General features: G+C 38.4%; 1 protein-coding gene across 1 annotated transcript in view; it reads right to left on the bottom strand.

Annotated features, from left to right (window-relative positions):
• Positions 1-272: 272 nt before the first annotated feature.
• LOC124254654 overlaps positions 273-21,022 on the bottom strand; it is a 42,323-nt gene continuing 21,573 nt past the window's right edge. Inside the window, exons 2-3 of the mRNA XM_046688493.1 lie at positions 10,647-10,716; positions 273-2,236 (exon numbers count right to left, since the gene is read on the bottom strand). Of these exons, the coding sequence (XP_046544449.1) occupies positions 887-2,224 (1,338 nt within the window). The 5' untranslated portion in view covers positions 2,225-2,236; positions 10,647-10,716 and the 3' untranslated portion in view covers positions 273-886. The remainder of the gene's footprint in view (positions 2,237-10,646; positions 10,717-21,022) is intronic.

Raw genomic sequence — 21,022 nt, 5'->3', positions numbered from 1 at the left:
CTGAAAGGGCAGTGTATGAAATGGATTTCTGGGCTAGATTTCTGACGGATTGACTAAATTTACAGCTAGCCAGCCCGATGGTCTGAAATTGAGCGTTACTCTGACAACAACTCGGAGTCGGATTTCTCTGAAAATGACTGTTGTGAAAAGACCGTTAGACAGTAAATACATGTCTCAGGTTCATTAAATTATTAATTGTAACTAAAAATTGAGTTGTTTTTTTGGGGGGGGTGGGGGGGTGTCTGGTCTGGTTAAATCCATTTGGGGCTATTAACATTTTGAAGTTACACGCCCTTATGTCTGGCTGGGTTTTAGCTTATTTCATACACTGGAAAAGGGTAAACAAAGAAATACTGCCAATGAACAGATTCCAAACATATCAGCAAATCCATTATGGTTTCTGAATTTGAATGAGTATGCTACTCAATATTTGTTCAGGATCACACCTTTGACTAAAGATGACTATCCTTATCAAATTTTGAGCAGTGTGGTTCTTTGTAAACAAATGTAAATGTGTTTGATTTATAGGATAGAATATTAAAAATAACAATGTGGTAAGTGGTGTTTGATGTTTTTCCAGAAATATGCAAGTCATTTTGCAACAACATTATTACCAAACCAGTGACTTCTATACATGTGAATTGAAGTAGAGTCCTGTGTCAATGTACCTCCTCACACACAAATATAACCTTTCAAATCAAACAGAATTTGACTTAATAACATGTACACATTGATCACATACCCTGAAGATGATTTAGCTAGATATCCTATGAAAATGCATGAAATGAGTCTGCACGATACTCTTGCTATTTCCATACATCAATACAAAATACTCCATTAGATTTCAGACAGGACCAACGTGTAGTTTGGCACCGTGTGATAAATGCTATAACTTGGTTTCCATGCTATCTATCTTGATAATGGGATGTAGATGTGAGGTATTACACTGTGTATCCTCATTGCAGTCGGAATCTTTGGTCCGGGGAAGTGTAATCATGTTTTTGCCCACCCAGCCAATCTGCATCTGAGGCTGAGCAAGTAACGGATCCTCAGAGGAGTTTGAGGTCATGGAATCATTACTGTTGTTCCTGTGAAGGGGGGAGTTTTTGGTGTTTCCTTTTGAGGTAAAGTTCTGTATCATCACTGTGGGCGTTACGGGTATAGGCACTGGGGAATACGCATTGAGTCTTGAAGAGGAGGAAAATTCCTTTAGATCTGGAATTGGTATGGTCAATTTTGGCAGCACTTTCACCTTCTTGTCCTCTTTGTAGTTTGTTTTCTTCTCTACAGAGAGCTCTTCGCATGATATATGCAAATTCTCAGACAATATTGGCATGCTTTTGTTCCATGTTTTGGGTGTTACTGGAGTCAGATTGTGTCGTAATGTCAATGAATCCAGTGGACAAGATCCTGGGATGTGATTTCGCACTGTGTGGGGTTGAACTTTGAGAATTACTCCTGAGATATCTTGGAAACTGGCGCTTTGTGAAGATAGTGGTTGATCCTGAACCCATTGAGCTGTTGCCTGTGCGATGTCTGTTTCAACGCTTGGAAGCTGCTGAATAAGTCGCTGTTGTCGCATCTGATGGAGGTCTAGTGTTGTAACTGAAGGGGAAGAAAGGTTGCATGTTGGAAGCAGAACAGGGGAAGGTAACTCTGTTTGATTCCATTTCGAATGCTGATCATCAGTGGTGGGGCTGTAATTGTGTTCGTTGACTATCAGCTTTTGGCATTCTATACTGGCCTGGATTTGATCTATCACAAAATCCTTTCCAAAAAACTTTTGTTCAAATCCACCGATAGTTGAATGTTCCAACAAGCCACAAGTCTGCTCCACAGTGGTCGGGATGAACCTTCCCATGACCTCTTTCTCGGCAAACACTTTATCCTTTTTCCTTTTTTCTCGAATTAATCGAATCACAGCTTTCTTGCACTTTGTTCTATAAAACAGGTATATAATCACCCACACAAGAATCCCACCTAGCACTGCGGCGGTGTGCAAGCCCACATTGGGATTGTAAGATCGGTAGAACCTCTCCCTTTCAGTGAGGACAGGACTTGTTGAGTCTTCAATGGCATCTGTTAAATTGAACTGGTAGTTTGCGCTGTCATTGAGGAATTGAGGTGAAAGACCGACAAGTGAGGGGTTATTATACATGGCATTCTCATTGGCTGGCTCTTGCTCCTCGTCTTGATCATTATTGGTCGAGTCCTCTATGTTCATTACGTCATGAGTCTGAAACAAGAGAAGGCACAGATATTATGGGTTGGCATAACAGAATAAATCCAAAATAATCATATTTTATACTTCAAAAAACTTGCTGCAATTTGAATCAAGTTGAATCATGGGTAATTTTTTACAAAGTTTTGGTGGGTGTTTTTTTAGCATGGAAAATAATGTAGGGAGTGACAAATCACATATTTTTGACATTCATGATATAAAAGGGTTCAAGCTTTCAGTTTATTAAAGCACCATTAATCAATAAAATGTGGTAAGAAGAGTATAATTGATGGAATATATTTACGGTGTTCAATGTGTGTTAGGGTTAGAAGTGAGCAGATACTGTTTTTTCTTTGAACATAAAACGGATATTGCAGCTTTGATGATATATTGCCCTTTTACTTGATGAAATGGTTGTTGATAAAAAATAATGATCTATTTGGTAGGGTTATCAAGAGAATGACTTGAGTTTCCTTCCGGTAGTTGTCACTATCATACATCAGGATCAGGATCATTATCATTATGTGATATTTGTATAACGCCAATATCCAGCTCAGCTCAGCTGCCCAACCGCCATATAGCTGGAATATTGCTGAGTGAGGTGTAAAACTAAAACTCACGACTCAAAGGCGCTTCGTGTTTTCCTTGATCATTGGATGTCAATCACAATGGCACATCATATTTTTCAATCTCAACTCCCTGGGGAGCATACAACTCTTACAGCCTTTTAGGCACTCCAAGTTAATGTGGCTTTCCCATCCTTACGAGGTACCCATTCACAGCTGGGTGAACTGGGACACATAGTCACAGTACTTTGTGGCTCGATCCACAAAGGATAAACCTTTGACTAAGTTCCTGTATAGTATATAAAACAGTGAAGCTGAATCATTCACTCACTCAAAACTTATCTTCTTTTTCTATCCCTTCCTTACTTGGCCTATTTAAGAGGGATTTCTAATAAAGTATTTCTAAAGGTTTAATTCAAAGGATTGTCCAGATAATGATGAAGCTTAGCTTTCTCATTTGTAGTTGCTAGTATGTTTGTAAAGTACGTGAGTGAGTGAGTTTAGTTTTACGCCGCACTCAGCAATATTCCAGCTATATGGCGGCGGTCTGTAAATAATCGAGTCTGGACCAGACAATCAAGTGATCAACAGCATGAGCATCGATCTGCGCAGTTGCGAACTGATGACATCTGTCAACCAGGCCAGCGAACCTGACCACCCGATAATGTTAGTCACCTCTTATGACAAGTATGGGTTACTGAAGATCAATATTCTAACCCGGACCTTCACGGGTATTGTAAAGTAAGCGAATTAATCAAAGTTTAGATTAATCCTTTCATTACTTATGTTAAGTGTAAAACACTCACTTATCAACCAACCCACTTGCTCATTCGTTCAACCCGTCAAGATCTGGGTTAGAATTGGTCGGGTGATCAGACTCACTGACTTGGTTGACACATGTCATCTCAATCACTGTACCGGTGTCCAGTTGACTTTCCAATGTTAATTATGTTGTTTATTTTAAAAATCAGATGTGATGCTCATGTTATTTCCACCCCTGACATGTCATGTCAATCACAGGGTTGTCTGGTCCAGACTTAATTCTTTACAGACCATCATTATGCAGCTAGAAAATTGCTGAGGGCAGCGTTAAACTACAAACACTGATTCGCTCGCTCGTTCGTTCGTTCGTTCGTTCGTTCGTTCGTTCGTTCGTTCGTTCGTTTTTATCATAGCTGCACTGTCATACTAGCAGTAGGGCTGCAATGAATACACTATGTGGCGAATATGATACGTATCATGAATATTGGGTAACGAATACGAATAATTATTCACAAATACAATATTGTAGTTAAGTGATTGATGTACAATATGGAACGCCCATGCTGACAGGTTTGATTTGTCACAACAATAACTGTCATCTCATGGCACTCAAATTTGGTATGAAATAGTTATAATCGACAGTACCATGTGCAGTCTTGGCAAACTAACATGACTTGCACTACTGCAATGCTAGTACATGTTCCATTCTTACATATCTCACTTTGGTAAGGACATAAGGGTTCAAGTAAAACTTGCTCCCTTAACAAAATTATGAGTATTCGTTAATATTCGGTTCTGGTGACCACGAATAATGAATTGAATTCATGAAGGGCTACGGTTCGATTCACCGAATATGCGAGTGAATCGTTACAGCCTTAACTAGCACATGCTAACTTTCATTGCTCTTATCTTATCCAGCCATTTTAAAGAACCATGTAGGTCTTTAATTTTCAAAAATGATTTACACTTTCCTGACGTAAGTGAAACACTGCTTTCGGATTCACTCTTTAACTGTTCGGCTGTTTATTATATTGTATGCTGACTTGACAGTAATATGAAGACGCCACATGCATCTTGTTAAATCTTAATGAAGTGGTACCGGCTATACTAAATGAGAAGTCATGCTCCGCATTATATCAATTACACATGTACTTGTTCTTGCTGATGGCTCATTTACACTGCTGTGCTTTACTTTTTTTAAAGCTGCATAAACTTTGTTTTTATCTTTGTGGGAGAGCCGGACTTGGCACTGATGTTTACATTGATTGCCGAGATTTACAAAGTTTATTTAGTTTTAGGAGAATACTGGCTGTTAAGTGCAGTCACAAATATTATTTGAGTCATGAGCCCCTGTAAATGAATTCTCTAATTTGGCATATTTTGTTTCCAGCTTTGCATGATGGTAAATAATGTTCCTCGTAATGTACAGTTATGTAAATATTATTTTCAAAATTTAACTGTTCTCGGCATTCTGCCTGTTCTGAACTTCAGCATGGAAATTAGGACATTGGGCCTTTTCCACAAAGTGATGTTATCGCTATAAATATCATCAGTTGGAAGTTTGAGAGTCAGGATCATCTTAGAGCTAAGATGCTTAGCAGAACGGCAACCTGGGTGCTGTAGTACAGAACAACAGAACTGTCATAAGTATATGTTAAATTTTGGGAGTTACAAAACATGGAAATGAGAATATTTGGCCTTTGCCGCAAAGTGATGTTATTGATGTAAATATCGGGCAGTGGGGTAGCCTAGTGTTTAAAGCGTTGGCTCGTCACGCACACCGAAGACCCGGGTTCGATTCCCCACATGGGTACAATGTGTGAAGCCCATTTCTGGTGTCCCCCGCCGTGATATAGCTGGAATATTGTTAAAATCGGCGTAAAACTGAACTCACTCACTCACTCACTCACTCACTCACTCACTCACTCACTGATGTAAATATCATTGGTCGGAAGTATGAGAGTCAAGATCATCTTAGAAGTAAGATCCTCAGTAGTTACGACTATCGTAAATCTGCATGTTTAAATTTCTGGGAGTTATGATCATCGTAGCACTAAAATCTCTTTGTACTGCAGTGAAGTACTGCGGTGAAGTACTGCAGTTCCAGTTCTTTCTTGTCATCATATCACAAAGGCATGGTCTTTTGTTGATAGTTTTATCCAATGGATGAGATTAATTATTTACAGGCCACTTGAACAGTGCTGACTGGCCCATTAGTCAACATTAACTCACTTAAAACATTGATCACAGCTCATGTGATGCAGGGTGCATGAACTTCAACATCTCCAACAAAGTCATTCAATGATCTGTGCATCGAACTTACACAGGGTGAGCGAGTTTAGTTTTATGCCACATTTATCAATATTCCAGTAATATCACAGCAGGGGAAACCAGAAATGGGCTTCACACATGGCACCCATTTGAGGAATCAAACCTGCGTAATCTGTGTGACGAGCGAACGCTTTAACCACTAGGCTACCCCTCTGCCCTGAACTAAGACAGGGTAATATTCTTGATTATGGCTCCAGGATCTCAAGTGGGGAGCATGGGCACAATGTGTGAAGCCCATTTATTGTGTCCCCTGCCGTGATATTGCTGGAATATTGCTAAAAGTGGCGTAAAACCCAACTCACTCACTCACTCAAGTGGGGAGCATGGGCACAATGTGTGAAGCCCATTTATTGTGTCCCCCGCCGTGATATTGCTGGAATATTGCTAAAAGCGTCGTAAAACCCAACTCACTCACTCACTCAAGTGGGGAGAACTGTCCCCATGCAGTGAGAGAGTAGGGTTATATGCCACTTTTAGTGACATTCCAGCAATATCACTGTAGGGGACACCAGAAAGGGGCTTCACACATTGTACCCATGTGGAGTCATGATGAGCGAATGCCTTAACCACTCAACTACCCCCATGCAGTAACCCATGCTTGTCTTGAGTGAGAGAGATGGTTTTATGGCATTTTTAGCAAAATTCCTGCAATATTAAAGCTGGGAGGACCTAAAACATGTTCACACATTGTACATATTGGTGATAGAACATGGTTTTACAGCATGACATCCATTAATGAGGAGGCCATGGCGGCTGAGTGGGCGGGAATGCTCCGACTTTGTGTGCTGGAATTAGGTACCTCACTCTGACGGTGTGGGTTCGAATCCCGGGTGGGACACAACCCAAGGTTGTAGAATCTGTATGGGAAGGTCTTATCCAAAATACAACATTTTTTAGTAAGTATTGTGATACACCTGAACATTTGCAGAAAATGCTTCCAAGGTCTTGGCACAAGATGATCAGATGATCATAATGCCGATATGTGAGTCAGTGGCACAGTACAGCTTGGTTTGTTTCTCATGTTATCAACCACTGAAACGAGTAGTCCAGATTAAATACTGTACAAAATCTGTGAAGATCCGGGTTATGGTAACCCATGCTTGAGGGCTGGAGGGGCAGTGATGATGATTTTATGGAGAAGCATGTACAATACAATGTGAATGACCCCCTAAAATTTATGTACAAAATAAGTGACCCCCTGCATGTCATGTACAAAATCAATTCTCCCTCCCTCTCCTTCCCATAATTTCTTCAAAGCATAATTTTAAATATACTTTTATGTACAAAATTGCTGACCCCCCCAGTAATGTGTGTGTACAAAATTGATGACCCACCTTAGCTCTCCTGAACAAAATGGGTGCCCCTTGAAATCATCATTTCTCTCCCTCCTCCTACCTTTCTCTTTTCTCTTTCTCCCCCAAAAAAAATAAAATAAAATAAAATAAAAATAAATATAAAAAATAAGTTATGAACGGTCCCTAACGGGATCGGGTGGTCAGGCTCGCTGACATGACTGGCACATGTCAACAGATCCCAATTGCATAGATCAATGCTTTTGCTGTTTATCACTGGATTGTCTGGTCCAGACTTGATTATTTACAGACTGCATAAACTTAACTCACTCACTCAATCATGTACGAGCTACGATTATATTGCTGGTCTATTTTTCTCTCGTTCCATTCAGATTTCCAATGTGGCAAGCACTCAGTGTGAGTAATCAAGGGTATGATTACAGCAACCTGACATTATTCAATACCGTCTCGTTGGTACAGAAACATTATCCTCAGACAACTGTGGGCTTTCAGCGTAATTGGGCTTATAGTGGGCTCTCCAGGACTGAATAGGTAGTGATGATCATGTATTAATATTGAACATGAATATAAAGGATGAATGTTAATAGACTCATTGGATGGGACCAAATTTCGCAATAACCATACTCATTAGTTTCATCAAAGTGGTGACCTGAGTAGATCCAGGTTAGAATTCTTCAACCCATGCATTAACACTGCTTGTAAGAGGCGTTTAACGGGATCGGGTGGTCAGGCTTGCTAACTTGGTTGACTTGGTCGTTGTTTCTCAGTTGTGAAGATGGTCCAATTTCAATCACTTGATTGTCTGGGCCAGACTCGATGGAATATTCATGTTGAACTCAGTTGCATTGAATATCAGTGAGTGGCCACGATACAGAAACAGACTAGTGTATACATATATCTCAAACAAGCATATATATCGGTAAAATAATCATCATTAAACCTCATTGTCCTCACTTCCTTCCTCCTCGCCTGACCTCACCTTACTTCACCTCACCTCACCTCACCTCACCCTCCACCTCACCTCTCCTCACATCATCTCACCTCACCTCACCTCACATCATTTCACCTTGCATCTCACCTTACCTCTCCTCACCTTACCTCTCACCTCACCTCACATCACATCACCTCACCTCACCTCACCTAACATCACATAATCTCACATTACCTCACCTCACCTCACCTAACATCACATAATCTCACCTCACATCATCTCAGCTCACCTCACCTCACAGGTAACATTGATCAAAGAACTACACGAGAAATGTCTTGACTGATCACTGTGTCAATCCAAAAACATGTATAATGACTAACATAAGTCTATATTTAGACCCTGTCAGCCAGAAACAAGAATATATTAAGAAAGAAAGTCAAGCTGAGTTCGAGAATGATTGGGCAAGTCTTCGTTCGTTCATTTGTTTGTTCATTCGGTACATTATTAAATAAGACAACTTTATTTTTGGGACAAAATGTCAGTCTAGTTTGTATTTAAACAAACGCTTATTATCTGAAAATGTATAATTTTCATAGAAGCAAACTATTCCATGTAAATTGAAAAGAAGTCCGGGTGAGCTGCAGAAAATCGGGACTTGTTTCTTTTGGGGCTCTTGCATTACAGAGTGAGTGAGTGAGTTTAGTTTTTCGCCGCTTTAAGCAATATTCCAGCAATATCACGGCAAGGGACACCAGAAATGGGCTCCACACATTGTACCCATGTGGGGAATCAAACTCGGGTCTTCAGCGTGATGAGCAAACGCTTTAACCACTAGGCCACCCCACTGCCCCGTGCATTACTGAAAGGCCTGGTCTAAAGGAAAAATGATTGGTTCAGTGACTGCAACACAGTCTAGTTTATGTTACACCATAGAAATTGGATCAGGTTAATTAGAAAGCCCCTTACCAATTGCTTTGGCCTGGCTTGCTGTTTGTCATCTGTAAATATTTGCTGTTTATTTTCAGCATGATTTTATTACTCGATAGCCTTTCCTCACTTTAATCAATTATTTTTTCTTCTAAAACATCCAATAAATTTCTCTTAAAGCATGTAGCGAATTGATTAACTCCAGTGTCACGATCTCACCTCTGACGTCTGACTGCTGACGTTTTATTACGAGTCGAAAGAAGCACAAACCCTTTTCTACCCACTCAATCACTGACTCTCATTTAATGGCTTTTAAATCCAAAACGTGGAGAGAAAAACTGGTCATGCATTTGTTAAATCATACAAATTTTGCAATGAATTTAAAATATTGTAAAGTTAAATATGACAGTTCTAGCGGGCTGAAAAAGGTCACTTTTTTATCATTTGACTTGATTTGACCAATCAATATGTTTCACAGGTTGAGATTTTCAACAATACCTTGGCAGCCATTATAGAAATATTTAATAATTTCTCCAATCTATAATAATCTGTATACATATACTGATATTATGTTTAATGTTAGGAGCTCTGGAATTGTAGAAATCCTGGAAATGAAATTGATATTATTTATGTTATCTTTCTGTGCATTACTGTGCATATTGATGTTTAATTTCCAGACAGTGTCTCCTCAAGACGCACAATTAGCCTGATTCTAATGGCAAAACCACGCCCAATCTCAACATTTTATTGCATTGATTTTCAATAAAAGGAAAGAAATTTGAGATTGTGAATATTTTTGATTCATGAAAGCAGGCAGTAATATAAGGGTTTTGTGAGAGTAGTACATTCTGATCAATATAGCTCCACACAATGCATGGGTGTTTGGAAGATAGTGTTAGTCGTAGGTTGGTACAGAATAGACATACTTACTGCTGGTCGGAAATAACACCTGAAGCTAAAACTCAACTTTGACATTTTAAATTTTGTGAAAAGGAGTTTCTGTTGATTTATATTAGTTCTGTGATGATTCCCAGCTATTTTAGTATTCCAGTTCTCATATTGCAAGCAGGGCGATAGGGTAGCCCATGGTTAAAGCATTCGCTCAACACGCCGAAGATCCAGGTTCGATTCATCACATTTGTACAACGTTTGAAGCCCATTCCAGTGTCTCCCCGCTATATTGCTGGAATATTGCTAAAAGCATCGTACAACCATACTCACTCACTCACTTCTTTGCAAGTAGTTAGCGGACGGTGGGGTAGCCTAGTGGTTAAAGCGCTATATCCAACACCATAAGTTCTTCTCACATCATCACTGTTAAGCCCCATTCTGGTGTCTCCCGCTATATTGTATTACTAAAAGCAGTACAACCAGTAAAGTCTCAGCAGTCGAGTCTTTGCAAGTCAAACCAGTTAAGTCTGGTCCAGTCAAACCAGTGATTGATAGCATGAACATCAATTATCACACTCAATTATCCAAATCACACTCTCTGATATGTAATCTTCATTATATGTTTTTAAGACAAGCGCTGGGTTCTGCTGCAGAATCTGAACAGTAGTTGAATTATGAAATGTGGAAAACGAGACTAAGGTTACCTTGATTTGCTAGTGACCATCTCTGTCATGAGGTGTTCCACTGCTGCTATTTAGATACCTTGGACTTCATCTGAAAACAAACAAAACAAACTTGATAACGCTGATACACATTGCACTCATGAAGGCTGGCATTGTGCATGGGCAAAACTCGCTTTCCTTTCTCTACTTCAGAAAGATGCTTTGAATAAAATCAAAAATACAAATTTTAAAAACCCAACTGTTCTTGAATGAGGGTCAACTTATCTTCAGATCTGTCTGTAGATATTTTTATTTCAATTTTGACCACAAGAGTTATGAGAGTTGCCTCCCTTAGATGTACCAGGCCATAGGTTCAAATCTTTGTCTAGTTTGACCAGTTTCTAGATCTATCAGTACAATATCCACACATGTGGTTTCATCAAGAGGTAAACATCCGAGGCTTCACTTCAGACTTGGCTCCCATTGGCTCATGCTGAAAATGCCATATCATTACTGAACCACAGCTTAGAGCAGCATTAACTAAAAAATATCACGAAGTGTTGTGAATTTTTCAAGCTGTTCTCTGTTCCTTCTCCTCATTCAGCAGGCTTTGATATAATACAGCAAGGAGTTTTTTTATGAAACAGGAAATTCATTCCTTTCAGAGATCGATGAAATATAAAACTGTTTCCATTACTATCAAGTTGTTTGGTAAGTCATGATGGTGTGAGATGACTCACTAAATGGCATAAGCCTGATAAAATGATTTCTGTTATTGCATGTTGCAATATATATATGATCGCAGACAGATATGTCACAAGATAAATTGTTAAAATGTAGAGTTGTGGCTTAGTGTGTACTTGTGCATACCTGTGTTTGTACTTGTGCATACCTTTGTGTACTTGTGCGTACCTGTGTGTTTGTGTGTACATGTGCATACCTGTGTGCTTGTGTGTACCTGTGTACTTGTGCGTACCTGTGTACTTGTGCGTACCTGTGTGCTAGTGTATTTGTGTGTGCTTGTTTGTTTGTGTGAACTTGTGTATACTTGTGCATACCTGTGTTTGTGTGTACTTGTGCATACCTGTGTGTTTGTGCATACCTGTGTACTTGTGCATACCTGTGTTTTTGTGTGTGCTTGTTCGCACCTGTGTTTTTGTGTGTGCTTGTGCATACCTGTGTGTTTGTGCATACCTGTGAGTTTGTGTGTGCTTTTGTGTACCTGTGTGTTTGTGTGTACTTGTGTACTAGTGGTGTTCCGATTAATTGAAATAATCGAAGATTGGTCGCAGTGGCCAAACGACCAAGCAATCGATCACATTTTCTCATAAACACAAACGACTTTGGAACCGCTGTAATAGAGTTTGAAATACTTGATGATGGAGCATATCTAGGACGTTGTCAGGGCTTGAAAACGTGTTTAATTCTTAGAAAACTCACTTCACTTTCTGAAAAGTCATGACTGAATATTTCTTGAAGAATCTTGGGAAGTTTATGTTACACTGGAACTGAATCATTTTCCACTGGATGTGAAATTTGCAAATGTAATTTGTGCAGTTTTTAAATAAAACAAAAACCCAACAGAGAACCAAATGTTTTTTCTTTATACTTATCTGCAACTACAACCTGAATAGGAAAATCTAAAAAATGACGCTAACCAATTTTTTTCGATGATTGGTCGTTGGTATTGAACCAATCATCAATTGTGAGATTTCAACCAATTCCCAACACTATTGTGTACCTGTGTGTACTTGTGCATACCTTTGTGTACTTGTGTGTACCAGTGTGCTTTTGTATACCTGTAAACATGTGTGTATCTGTGTGTACTTGTACAAAAGCTAGTTGTATTATGCTCTACACAACTGAAATATGGTTAAACGTGGAATGCCTACTTAGACACAGTACACTTCAAGACAACCTTCTTATCTCCCTTGATGTCCAGCAAAAGGCAAGCAAACAACAAGTAACAGCTCACCCAGTGATACAATTATCAATACATTCAAAACTGTATCAATGTTTAGTTTTGAAAGTATCGGTTTAAATATGTTTATGTATCGTTTACATTTTGTATCATGTTTTTTTGATGTTATGAGAGTTATAAATGATTATTTTTCATGCACAAATATGGGAAGTTAGAACTTTTTGATCTCTGAGAATAAAAAATGTTGATCTTTTCATGGACAATTATAAGATATGAAATATTAATGTTCAAAATGTAACTAAATTTACTCAGTAATGTAACGAAAATAGGTATCGTGATATGTATCGAATCTTGACATGGGTATCGTGATACGTATCGATTCATGAAACTTATGTATCGTGACAAAGCAGAGGTAATTATGATTTCACACTAAATGTATTGGATCATATTTCATTGATTCTGGATGTACTATTTTGTGATGTAATCTGCAATGAATTTCATTCAGCTCAAACATTTCCAAATATTGGTAATCTATTTTGTGAACAACTGCATGATCCAATCTAGGAATTACTTGGAGAGGGCAAAATATAATCATATAATTTGACCTTGTACCAGTATGCATGAAATACACATGAGAAGTCAAAAACAACTTTACATAGCGGAAGTAACCAATATTCAGGACCACTATAACCAGTAGTTTGTGTTCTAGCTGGGAACATGTGAATATTCCAGACAGTGCTCAGTTTAGGCAATATCATGCAGACAGATCCCACGGGTACATCTTTTAACATCTTAGGTATGACGTGCGTCAGAACCACCTACCTTCCACACTCAGAGCAGACGTGCTGATAATGGAATCACGTTATATATACAGATGTTAGCTCCCGCGACAACACTCTGTGTTCAGAGGACAAACAAATCTCTCCAATCTTAAATTTGTTACTCATTTCAAAGAAATGTTTCTGATGTCCAAAAGCAGGATGTAGTTTTGCAAACAGCTGAATAATAGGCGAGCCAATAGTCTGTCTCACAGTCCCTGAACCACATTATTTTCCCCACTGCCAAGCCCTCTCTGCAGTGCTAAAGCCCTAAATAAAGCAAGTCTAGATTTCCTCAGAATCTCTGGTCTCCCTGGGGCTCCATTTCAATTTAAATGGGCTTGTTTGTTATTATCAATATTATATATATATTCAGAGAATAAGCGATAGTCTAGTGAGCCCACTGCTAACTGCTTCTCTTAATACATCCAGCTAGCACAGGAGCTGAAGGGAATTTGTCAATAAATGACAAATCCCTCGTAAATTGGAAAATGGAATGTCAAGATTTCAAATGGTTGGTGCATATATATCATGTAGCTATTGACAAGTTGTAAAGAGCAATGCATTAAATTATTACCCAGGGTTTCAGGTAGATAAACTGGAATTTTAATTTAATTAACTTTATGTCGATCCATTTTGGCTTAAGTGGTATTTTTGGAGCTAAAGCCAGGCTTTTTTTCCTTGGTTTACACATATTTCGAGGACACATTTTGGTCAATAGATGGAAAAAAGGTATTTTAGATTTTAGAAAATGTCTTCTGGGAGTTTTTTCAACAGGTTGCCATGGGCGCTATGTTGAATTATAGCTAAAACACAAATGTAAGGCTTTGATTCAAAGTGACGAGCTTTTCCCAAGTTCAAGGTTTTAACATTTTCAACTAAAACCAAGGTGAGAGAAAAGAAATGCAGCATACAGACAACTGCTTCCTTTCATCATCAAATATAGAACAATCTTTTGATAGTGTTGCTTTGCCAACATTCAAGGCCTCAGTAAAGCTTTCAAAAGGTTTTATGGTAGACATATGGATGACATTTCGAAATTTGATCCATCAGTGACAAAAGTGATGTCCGAAGCAATTTCCTATTTTGACTTGTACGATATGTTCCCGATTATTTCAGGTGAACAAGTGACTAGACTTTGCATATGTTTGTGACAGGTGCCACCGGTGGGGCAGGATGCGCTCACCTTTTCGCGAACACCTGGTATCAATTCACTACGTCATAGTGATTCTTGAACACATGCTCTCTCATCGTATGGCATGGTGACAATCACTTGATTGTCGGTCCAGTCTTGATTTGTTTACAGTGTAGTATCCTCATGACATAGTCAAATTGTACAATCAACCAGCTTTTAGCAGAGATTTCTTATGACAGTGGATAGGATTTGTTGCTTATATTTACACTTGTTAGTAGAACATGTCAGGACTCTCTCAGAAATGTATGTAGTGTATGTGTGTTATGTTTAGCTGCATGTGTTTAGATGTATGCAGCATTTACATATAGCTTTAAGATGCACCATGTCATAGTGTATTTACATCCATCTTGTGTTTGAATGTATGCTGTTTTTATGCATGTCATGTGTGTATTCTCCTGTGTTTATATGCACCCTGTGTCATAATGAATTTACATGCATCCTGTGTTTGAATGCATGATGTGTTTATATACATGTCATGTGTATATTCGCATGTGTTTAGGGCCGTTGGGGTAGCCTTGTGGTTAAAGCGTTCACTTGTCACGCCGAAGAGCCGGGTTCGAATCCCCACATGGGTACAATGTCTGAAGCCCATTTCTGGTGTCTCCCGCCATGCTATTGCTGGAATTTTGCTAAAAGCGGCGTAAAACGTCACTCACTCACCTCTGTTTATATGCATGTCATGTGTATATTCTCCTGTGTTCATATGAATGTCATGTCATGTATGTATTCTCCCTGTTTATATTCACTCATGTATATTCACCTGTATTTATATGCATGTCATGTGTATATTCTCCTGTGTCATGTATATTCACCTGTATTTATATGAATGTCATGTGTATATTCACCTGTATTTATATGCATGTCATGTGTATATTCACCTGTATTTATATGCATGTCATGTGTATATTCACCTGTATTTATATGCATGTCATGTGTATATTCACCTGTATTTATATGCATGTCATGTGTATATTCACCTGTATTTATATGCATGTCATGTGTATATTCACCTGTATTTATATGCATGTCATGTGTATATTCACCTGTATTTATATGCATGTCATGTGTATATTCACCTGTATTTATATGCATGTCATGTGTATATTCACCTGTATTCATATGCATGTCATGTGTATATTCACCTGTATTTTCACCTGTGTTTATATGCACCTGTTTTATTATCCACAGTTTACCTACGTCTTGTATGTACATGCATCCTGTGTTGTGTTTATGTGCATCCTTTTTTATATATCTGCTGTGTTTACAAACTGCTTTTCCATGCATGCTGTGCCTACATACATGTCGTCTTTTTGTGTTCCATGCATAGTGTAAACATGCAAACAGTGTATGCAATTTCTGTGTAAACAGATCCCTTCCCTTCCTTGAGTTTGTGCAGCTGGATAAAGGAAGGGTTCTAGTTTTACATAACTGTGGCAGACATAAAGTTTGTGCTGCCTTTCCCAAGCTAATTGGATGATTCAGCATACCTGAACTATTCTCCAATAATATTGCTCCTCATTGCCACCCATAGGATTGGTTGGTGTGTTGTCTAACGCCACACTTGGCAATATTCCAGCTATATGGCGGCAGTGTGTAAATAATCAATTCTGGACCAGATAGTCCAGTGATCAACAGCATGAGCATCAATCTACTCAACTGGGATATGATGACATGTGTCAACCAAGTCAGCGAGTCTGACCACCCAATCCCGTTTGTCACCTCTTACGACATGCATGGGTTCTTACCTGGATCTTCACAGGTAGCCACCCATAGGAAGAATCAGCTATTGGGATGAGTGAGTTAAAATTTGAAGTCACATCTGCAGTATTTCAGCCATATCATGACTATGAAGCTATATATAGTATGACCAGAAATTATTGAGAATTTCTAACTTCTTTGATCAGTATTATGCCCTGCCGCATTGAAGCCTGCATTGCTGCCCATGGTGACTTGACAAAATACTAACTGTTCACCTGTCTTTCAATCTGGAGTTATGTTCTGCAAATATTAACATTTAATATGTGAGTAATGAGTGAAAAAAATAAATAATTACAATCTTAAATTCTCAATAATTTCTGGTTGTACTGTATCAACAAAAACAATCTTGAACTCTATGAAGAATGAGATATAGAAATGAATGGATTTTCTTCTTTTCTGTTTCTTAATCTAAAGATTCACCTTCAGACTGCCATAAAATCGGTCAATCAGTCGATTAAATTTTCCTTATGGTTTGAGAAATATCTTTGATGATCATATAGTTTTATATTAATAGCCTGAAATGCTGTCATTCGAAGCCTGTCTTGACGGTTAGAGGTTGCAAGTGATGAGAAAGAATGGTGGGTTTGATATCTGGTATGGTAAAACCTTGTCAACACACACTGTATTTCTGTATGAACAAATGGGGCGGTGGGGTAGCCTAGTGGTTAAAGCGTTGGCTCGTCACGCCGAAGACCGGGGTTCGATTCCCCACATGGGTACAATGTGTTAAGCCCATTTCTGGTGTCCCCCGCCGTGATATTGCTGGAATATTGCTAAAAGCGGCGTGAAACTAAACTCAGTCAGTATGAACAAATTCCCAGTTAATTGCATCACTGATATAAAAACATGACCGATACATACAGACACTCTGTACAAGATCATTCAAAAGGAAGAGTTTCCAAATAAACAAGATCCAAACAATTATCTTTTCCCTGGGTTTAATTGACAAGAAACACACGTTTTTTTAACCAGTTAATAGTATTCATTCTTCACACAACCAGCACTTATATATAAGTGAATACTCTTGTGATTGCAGAGTGCGTGATCTAGTCGAGTGTATAAGAGTTACATTGACGTTCATTGCTTTATTCTGTGTTTTATTGGCTTCTGACATTACACTACTTCTTTGACTCAGCTGGAATGTTCGATCTGTTTGGCATCCCTGCTGAGCTTTAGGAGTTTACACACATTTATCTATCTGTATCAAGTTTTCTCAAGGTATTTACATTCTAGTGTTGATTTCCATGGTAGAAATCAATCAATATAGACTGTGGATCTTGAGACATGTTCTGGAAGGAAGCAGTAGGAACTGGCACAAATGCCAGAGCTTCTCTTCTTTCGTCAGTTATTACAATCAATAAACAAAGTTGTGGTTCATAAGATATTGACCATTTATTGTCAAGATGGTGAGCCAACTCATCAACTGCATTGCAAAAGAAAGTCATTCTTAAAAACAGGATTTGACAAAAATATAGGAAATGGTAGACAGTCGTTGCTTGGCTGAAAAAAGTCGCCAAAGCACTGCAAACTTAATGAATATAACATAATTCTCATACCATCAATGTTGTATAACCATTTCATTTTAGCCATTGTCAAACATGGTAGTATACTTTGTTGCTCATCAGATCACCTCTGTGGTGTAGTGGTTAGAGGGGCTGTGTGGAGAGCAGGAGGTTGCAGGTTTGATGCCCGACCGCGTCATACCAAAAGACGTGAAAATATGGTACTTGTTGGTCCCTGCCTGCAGCTCGGCATGAATGGGTAAAACAAGGACCCGTTGACTCGGAGTCAGTATAATGTTTCTGAGTGAGGTATTCATGCTTAACTGCGGCATGGTATCTCAGTAAGCTAGCACTTTAAAACCTGTTTAAGTCTAAGCTAGTACAAGCAGCCACACACACACACACATACATCATATAAGTGAAATATTCTTAAGTACAACGTTCAACCCAATTTCACCTCACCTCACCTCTTGCTCATCAAGTTTTATTAAAATTTTACATTTACAGTTGAGCACCGTTGTGCCGAACACAACAAGCAAAATTACCCTTTTAACTTGATCTTTGCAAAGAAACTCGATATTTACCTACCTTTCAATGGCAAGTATCCCTCTGAACTGAGGTTGTTTCCACACGTTTACACATGGTGCAGCATGAATCAAGGGATGCGGTAGTGTCAACCAATTAGGGCTCATTGAGTTGAAGGTGTCGCTTGTTTGTTATTTAATTAAGATTAATTAAGAAGGATTTAATTAGGAAGTACTCACTGCTACGACTAAACACTACTGATAACAGATTATAATACATTTAGCAAATTCTGTTAATGAAATGTTCAAAAGAAGATATAAATATTTTTACCAAAGGTTATGTATATATGGTTTTATAAAAATCTTTCTATCAAGTATATTTTAACCCCCATAGATAACAGTGTCTCATAAGAATGTTAAGGCTGGATGTATGACAGTAAAACATTATGTGTTCATTGTATATGTAATTTATATTTTGTTTACATACGTGTGACACTTTAATATACTATGTCTGTCTGTCTGTCTATAATTTTGAATCAAAACATACTGAGAAGCGTTTGTTTTCTTTCATAGTGATATGTGATGATATGCCCTGGTCGGATGTCTCGAAGTCCGGATAACTCGATATTTTTTTCTTGGTCCCATGAATATCAAGACAACAGTGCTCGACTGTACATGGAAAAACTGGCACTGATAGCTTCATATTCTCATGGGTCAAGAGAGCCGTTACCTGTAATAGTGAGTGAGTGAGTTCAGTTTTACGCCACACTCAGCAATATTCCAGCTATTTGGTGGCGGTCTGTAAATAATCGAGTCTGGACCAAACGATCCAGTGATCAACAACATGAGCATCGATCTTCACATTTGGAAACCGATGACATGTGTCAACCAAGTACTGAAGATCAATATTCTAACGACAAGCATGGGTTACTGAAGATCAATATTCTAACCCGGACCTTCACGGGTACCTATAATAGCGACTGACCAGCATTTACAAGAAATGTAATAGCAACAGCCATTTTCAATCCTACATTGATCCAGGTCCCCTTCCACTTTGAAGCACTTTAACTGGTAAAAATTAATTTGCTCAGATTTCAAGGAAGCGGGACAAAGAAATATGAAGTGGCGTATGGATGCCAAACATTTGATCTGTCCACAAAGATCAAACAAAGCCTTCAAAAACACAAATACATGCATCGCTGGCTGCAAATTGTCTTTAAGTGAACCTTACGATTTCATTGATCTCAGAACACCTGGTGTCCTATGAAGAGGAATATGTTCAACTGGTGTTTTCACTGTAAACCTCACCAGGAAAGGTTGATGAATGCCTCTGGAATGCCTGTGTAATCTCTTTGCACTGATAGTCACAAAATCAATGAAGCTGTACTGAAGCTGATTTGATCATTTGACAAGAACTTCAAACAGCTCTTTGATAAGCTTTATTGTGACATCTCTTGAAGTATAATTGCACCTGTATTTAACTTGCACCAGTGCAGTTGACTTAATACTCAATCCATTTCAAGTGCTTCAAAAAATTAAATGTTTACCAGAAATGTTAAAGTTCATTTAAACCTTTGACAAAATTGGACATCTTCCATCTGGTATTGATCTTCCAAATAAAAAAATATGAGTTTCCTCACCTGATGAAGTTTTATTCAGATGCATTTGTTGACATAAGAAGGAGCGGAATATTTTTTGTACTATTTCAGGTCTTTTTGGGGGGAGGTTTGTTCTCACAATGTATTGATTAAGCAAACAGTTGTAAAATATTTTTTGTCCCTGTCTTCTGTGAATATGGTTAGCACTATTCCAGTAACACTATATCCAGAAATTGACTGCACACATTGTATCCACGAGGAGAACTGAATCCCATTTATTTTACTTGACAAGCAACCACTTTAACCATAGGGCCGCCCTCTATTATGGGAATTTCATAAAAAACTATGGAAAATACAGCATTTATACAGCTTTGTCCTGAACCAGCAGTTAAGAAATACACTTATTACCCCTTACAAATGAAGAATTTTGATTTTCAAGAACCAGTGTCTATGAAACCACACTCTATAGTTTCACGGGTAGTATGAATCCACCTTACCCTGTTCTCATGGGTACTATGGATGACCTTGATAACTTTTGACATTGAAATCCAACTCACTTGGTGAATACAACTATCATTATCATGTAAAGCTCTTTTTTTTTCAAATTATAATATGCTATTTTTTATCAACAAAGTTGAATATCGCTTGATAGTGTTCATTTATGACAACAGATTACACAGAAGAAGTGTATTGCTTGAATGCATCAAGACAGATCTCACATATGTTGTAGTGAAAAAGAAACTTTTTCAAGTCAAGAGGGATGAGTCAAATTTCTACTCATTTTGTTCCAATGTAAGAAATCGATGTTGTATTTAAGGTGGCCTCAGGAGGAATCCTTCACACAAAGCAATCATAAGCAACACTGACTGTCATGATTGAGATGTTGATTATGAAACATTTATCACTCAAGAGAACACAAGATCGGTTTGGGAAATAAGCAGGAAGGTTAGAGACAAATGTGATTGCTGACACGGTACTACTATCTTCGACCTTGAGTAGTGTTTAAGAGAGCGAGGAAATTGTGTCCCATTGACAAGGAAGAATTTTCAGTGTGCAGGTTTATCTGAGAAGGTTATCCTACACCAGCATCCAGTATTCGCTT

Source organism: Haliotis rubra, unplaced genomic scaffold (genome assembly GCF_003918875.1).
Source record: "Haliotis rubra isolate DU_JTF1 unplaced genomic scaffold, ASM391887v1 Scf579, whole genome shotgun sequence".
Taxonomy (NCBI): domain Eukaryota; kingdom Metazoa; phylum Mollusca; class Gastropoda; order Lepetellida; family Haliotidae; genus Haliotis; species Haliotis rubra.
This window is presented reverse-complemented; position numbering and strand designations above follow the sequence as displayed.